Source organism: Glossina fuscipes, unplaced genomic scaffold (assembly GCF_014805625.2).
Source record: "Glossina fuscipes isolate IAEA_lab_2018 unplaced genomic scaffold, Yale_Gfus_2 203, whole genome shotgun sequence".
Lineage (NCBI taxonomy): Eukaryota > Metazoa > Arthropoda > Insecta > Diptera > Glossinidae > Glossina > Glossina fuscipes.
In genome coordinates, this window is record NW_023998546.1 from 16,887 (window position 1) to 23,166 (window position 6,280).

Genomic DNA, 6,280 nt, shown 5'->3' on the forward strand with positions numbered 1-6,280 from the left:
TATCAATTGTCAGAAAGCACTGTGAACATTTTGCAAATCGTCGAACTCACGAATTACTATCTTGTGTAAATTGCGTGAATGTACGTATTGTAGCCAAACTGGACAATGAGGAAGATAAATGGGAAAACACCGGACTACGGCCTTAAAGTATATAAAAATTCTATGCATTACTCCTTCTCGCTTACATTGAGCTACAAAACTAACAGATTCCTTCCAAGCGCTTTAGTTCTTGTGATGGACGCATATATATACGCAAGATTAAAATATCTAGGACTGTTACTATCGTTATAGCAGCCGACGATTGAAGCGCCATAAATGTATAAGCATTCGTAGGTTGTTAAGATAGTTGTTTCATTGATAGAATGCAGATACTCCTGCTGCGTCCATATATTTACAAAATAATCTGAGCCGCCTCGCACAATTTGTGGTAGCAACATAATGAAAACTATGAAAGATAAGCCCACCAACGTGCTACCGGCTCGAAAGTATGCATTCCAAACTCATAAACTAACGCCGCCACCAGCTTGCTCTTCTGCCGCTATCTTATCAGTTAATTCGTCATCTGCATTTTCCTAGAATAGTGGTGAACATATAGGCTTATTCCTTAAACATGATTTTCTTAAACATTTTTAGCAACTAAGTGAATTCCTTGACTGAGATTCTTAATGGTTGGTAGCCGTTTTCACGCACCCCATCTATATAGGGAATATCTTCTTCTTCTTTATTCGAATATTCCGAGTTGAAAGTGGTGCTTTCACTTTTGCTGTTTTCTCTTTGGGGACGCTCTAGCAGCTTGGCGAAGTCTAATTCACTTATGATTAGTTCCTTATATGTGCCCTGACGGAATGTGCGGCCGTTTTCAATTATAACTATCCTATCTGCTTCGTTGAGAAAGTGCACTTGATGTGTAATAAGAATGCGAGTAACATTCTGCTGAACCAAACAACTTCTTAATCCAATAACCTCTTCGAGATAGGCACCAACTGCACTAAGGGGACCATCTAAAAGTTAAATCGAGGCCGGTTTATAAATGGGCCGTGCGAAACTAATGCGAGGTATTTGTCCTCCCGACAAAGACGCGCCACGTTCACCTACCGTATCACCGTATGGCAATTGCTCGAAATTCGCCGATAAAGCACAGCATTTAGTTATCTCTCCATAACGTGCTTTAGTATATTCTTCACCGAATAAGATATTATTCCGCACCGTACCTAAGAACAGCCAAGGCTCCTGAGCAGTATATGAAATGGTTCTATTAATGACAACTCCACCGGTGTTACGTAGACGGTCTGTGTAAATTGTCCAATATTTTACGTGAATGAGAAGATTAAGAAAAATCCATGGCTTAGCTTAACAGTGGTTTAGTTAGCTCTAAGTTTTCAAAACTGACTTTGAAAGAAAGACGACAGCCGCAAGTCATATTCTTTTCATTGGTAATGACGTAACCGCTCGCGAAAATTTCTGTAATTACGGAATTGGGTTGGTAACAGCAAATAACAGTAAATATGTGTAAATATTTCCCAAAAGTATTATAGTAAATGCCAAACGCAATAATGGATTTGTAAATTTTCAGAAGCAGTTGAAATTAAAATATAGCCATTGACATGAACTGTGTCAGATAGGTCCGGAATGAACGCTTTCAATTGTTTGCAAATCATTCCGTGACAGCACATATAATAATTGCTGCATACAATACCTACATATGGATGATTCAGTTGCTAAATCGATTAACTCCCCCAATCACGAAAAAATTTTAGTAATAATAACAATTACTCCACGTAAATCTCAACAAAAATCGTTCTACATACTTTTCCGTGGTTATAGACATGTAGACGAACTGTTTTTTTTTTACATTCAAAGTTGCGCCATGTAGTACACTTCAACACCACAACACACCACAACATTTGCATACACTATAAAGTGAAAGATTTCGAAATTGGGGATTTCATTTTTTTAGCACCCGGAACTGATTGGGATGACGACGTCGAGGAATCAATATACGTACATGCTCTTCAGTTATCGAAACTTCTTTAAATTGCCTCTTCGGTCTTTCAAACATCATAGAAGTATTTCGTTAAGTTTCTATAATACCCAACATGACTTATACCAATGGCGTATTAAGTTAGTGCGGATGCATGCAACACGCGAGTGGAATTACTATAGACTCATCTTTTATTATGCCGATCGATTCCGGACTACATTTTGCATCGATCTAAGTTTTTCTATCTCGTTTGTTTCCTTCAACCTACAAGTCGCAATTTTTGTGATCTTTTGACGAAATTTGGTACATATTCGACGATAGCTATTGAAAATTGATCGAAACCACTTTCTCGACCACTTCACATATAATGCCTCATTTTAAAAAATCATTGTATGAGTAGCCGCAATGTGGTGGAGTTTAGTATTGGGTGGCGGGTTTTGATTTACTATCGAAATCTTACCTGCCATTTTAACTTTTCTTGTCCTATTGCGTTTGTGTATTTCCCGTTTTCTCTTATCTTGTCATCCGCAACACCTTAAGCATCTTAGTATGATAACACTTTGAGCTTCTTTAAGAAGTTGCGCTAATTTTTGATGGAAATCTTTGATGCAGGCTTTTACGAACAGATATTTAATGGGTCGTTGCAGCACCAGCAGCAATGCTTAGAATGGCTTTAAAGACTGAGCGAAAGCAGGCGATATTTGTTGCCTTAACTATGATTAGTTTTTGAATCTTGTTATTAACCGAATCTGCACCAACCAATACTGGCTACATTTTAATGGTCGTGTTGCACAAGAGGTTTAAACCGTGATAGCGGTGGAAAAAGTGATGGTAGGGAAGTGAGGGATTTTTCTGTCTTTCTTTCTTTCGGAATGGCTACCAAGTAAAAATCGTGTTTAAAAATTTATGCAACAACTTACTATTAAGGTCGCAAGACCGGCATACAACACTTAAGGAGCTTATGCTGTGAAAAAAGGCTTAGGCAAGGCTGAAAACACATAAAATATGCTTCTTTTTAATTTCTTATAATTCTTTAATGTCAAAATACTGTCTAATTCCACCTCTTGTGAAATCAATATCAATATTTTTTATAGCAGCTGCTGATAAAATGTGAAAAATTTTTTGCTTCTTTCTCCAAAACGGATCCAGTTGCTAGATACTTGACAAAGAAACAACTTCGTCACAATGACATAAAAGAGCTGCTGGATGAAAAAGTACAAGATGTAGAAAATTTTGTACTTTTCGTTAATCAACCAAGCGTACAGAAGGTTTATATCTTGAAAGCCTTAAGAAAAAAGCGAAATAATAATTTCTCTTTTTCATTTATTCACTAAGATATAAAATTTTCTACAAACATTATAAATGTTTTCTAAAATTATCTTCATAACCATGACCTAAGATTATAAAACACATTTTTAGTAATTGTAAACAATTATTAATTTAGAAGATAATAATTTTGATAAATAAAAATAAGTTAAATTTCATTGCTTGCGATATCGGTTTAAATAATCTAGAATTCTTAGAAACATCATATTTTTTGGATCGTTTATTCAGAATAGTCTATGTAACTAAAGCGTAAAGCCTTGCGGCAAAAGCTACCAAGCATATGAAGAATATGAATAATGTGGTATACGAACGTTTGAAAGCTGTTAGAGAATCGGGACAATTTTCGAGCATTTTAGGAGTTAATTTGGGTAAAAATAAAAACTCCACCTCGGCTAAGCAGGATTATGTGAAGGGAGTACAAATGTTTGGTCCAATTGCGGATTATCTTGTTGTTAATGTAAGCAGCCCAAATACGCCGGGATTGCGCGATCTGCAAGGAAAGAACGACTTGCAAGAGCTACTTGAAGCTGTGATTCAAGCACGCAATCAATTATCGGTGAACAAAAGCGTACCGATTGTAGCAGTGGCGGCGGCAGCAACAACGACGACGCATGGATTTGCTGATGATGAGGTTACTGCGAAATTAGGTCATCACGAAATTGGTATGTTCGTGACATCTGCACAAGATTTCTATATGAAATTGAGCAAAGAACAAAAACAACGTTTTCGTGAAGCCTTCAAGGAATTTCATCCTATTAAAGTCTACAACAAGATGTTGCAAAGCCTGTAAATTACACTGAAAGCGAAGCACGAAAGTGTTAACAATAATTGCTGAGCGTGAAGTGGTATGGACGTAGTAATGTGTTATATTGTAGTGCTATAGCATCTGCTATAACTGCCGTATATAGGTGCCCAATTTGAGGTGCTGAAAATAAACAAAATAAAGTACAAATAATAAATTTTTTTAATAGTTTTGCCACACTTACCGCCATTCACATAAAAGATTGGTGTAGTTACGTAGAAGTTGCCTGCAAGTTTCCGGCTATATGTACGAAAAAATATCTTTAGCAGCTTTAACTTATGACCTAACATGTTTATTTCTCAGCAAGGCGGCAAGGCAGGAGCCACTCCTCCTATTTGTGAAGCTGCCAATACAAGAGCTGACGATATTCAATTGATTCTTGACTAAAACTCCACCGAATGCGATAACATTTTAGCAAACTTCCATCTGTCAGTGAAACTTGGGTTCCATGACGAACCATCGCACACCATAATTTCTGCGTGCCCTTTTGGTCATGAACGTACGTCAAGACTTACTGTATTCTAAGATAAAAATCTTATCGCGCCTATGTAAAAAGTTGAAGAATCCTCGCGCATACAGTGACCCTGTGACTTACATAAAATGCTTGATCAGGGTTGATCTATTCCTACCTCTACTCGTCTAATACGCCTCACAAATGATGAGTTAAAAAACTTAAGCTTAGCATGAAAGCAGGAATAATTCACCCGGTTACAAATGAATGCACACATACACACATGACAGCAGGAGCTAAGAAAAAAGCCATAAAAATCAAAAGATCAAAACGCTGACGCCTGGTACTAAACAATTTTTATCAGGTTCGATTCAAAATTTAATGCCAATATTTATCAACATAAGCTGACAGATTACTCAAAATGGGCTTACTTAAGACGATATATATAATTCACAAGGACGCCTCAATACTAACGCAACCTTTTTCCTTCTTTTATAAAATGTATGAATGCGTACATTGGGTACATTGGGTGATTTAATAGCAACAACATTTTAATAAGAATCTAACTGATGTTGTTTACGATTATATAATTGAAGTGTTCAGCGATCACACATAGCCGATCTTATGATACGACCTCACAAACTTGTTAGCAGAAAATCACGTGCGTGGCTTATAAAGCAGGAGCCGACTTTGTTGAAAATTCTTACATGTTTCATAATTTTCATGAAATTTTTTTGATTTATAACGCAAGTGTTTAATTAAATTCGCAAAAAAATTAAACGAAATAAAAAATGAAAATAGTAATAAATTATTAACATTTTATTTTACATTTTTAATCAAACGGTTGACAGAACAAGATTATGACTTGTATTCGAGGTATGAATACGAAACAAACAGCAAAGTGAAGTATTGCACATGCGTGGCCAGATTCAATATCGTAAGACGGTCTTGCGTAACTAAGATTTAGGATGTATCCGTGTGCACGAGTACATCTCCTCGAACTAAAATGAAACCTAAATAGTTCACAGTCGCGAACACATTCTTCTTATGTACAAAATACAATATAGAAGGAGAAAGAAAGAAAGAAAAGAAAAGAGAGAGAGAGAGAGAGAGAGAGAGATATTCACTAATAATATTTCTCGCTTTTATTCTTAGTGAAGAAAGTCTTCACCTTCCTGCCCCCTCTTATGCATCGCCAGCATTTTTATCATTAAAAAAATGCACCCTGGAATTCTGTCCGTCGTTGGGCAGAACATAAACATATTTTCGAACAAGGACGTTTGAGATTGAATGTGAAATAGTTAATTAGATTAAGTAGCCATCGCAGCGATGCTACCATCGGCGCTTTGGGTAACTCCAATTAAGAAGGAAAGCATGCATCGTGTTTGTCTTGTTTTTGCTTCTTGCATGGACGCAGAGGCAGACGGATGGACGGACGGACGATCAATTATTATGGTATTGCGCAACCAAATGAATTATTTACATATTGAAAATGAACCTACACGCAACTAAATTTGCATGTATTGTGCCGCTTTGAAAATAAGCGTATATTCGTTCTCAATTGTTTTGCATGTATTGCGCCCCTTTATAAAATAAGCGTATATTCGTTCTCATTCATTTTGCATGTATTGTGCAACTTTATAAAATGAGCGTATATTTTTTCTCAATTGTTTTGCATGTATTGTGCAACTTTATAAAACAAGCGTATATTCGTTCTCAT

The 6,280-nt window shown here is 36.4% G+C and overlaps 2 protein-coding genes across 2 annotated transcripts; one reads left to right on the top strand and one right to left on the bottom strand.

Annotated features, from left to right (window-relative positions):
- The first annotated feature begins 3,596 nt into the window (after positions 1-3,596).
- LOC119641972 (dihydroorotate dehydrogenase (quinone), mitochondrial-like) lies at positions 3,597-4,097 on the top strand. The gene has a single exon (XM_038040906.1). It carries the CDS (start codon positions 3,597-3,599, stop codon positions 4,095-4,097), a length of 501 nt encoding a protein of 166 aa, XP_037896834.1.
- Positions 4,098-4,125: 28 nt separating this feature from the next.
- LOC119641973 (methionine--tRNA ligase, mitochondrial-like) lies at positions 4,126-4,461 on the bottom strand. Its single transcript, XM_038040907.1, has 2 exons — positions 4,294-4,461; positions 4,126-4,232 (listed from the first exon to the last, which is right to left on the bottom strand). The coding sequence occupies exons 1-2, from the start codon at positions 4,397-4,399 to the stop codon at positions 4,126-4,128; spliced, it is 213 nt and encodes a 70-aa protein (XP_037896835.1). The 5' UTR covers positions 4,400-4,461.
- Between the last annotated feature and the right edge of the window lie 1,819 nt (positions 4,462-6,280).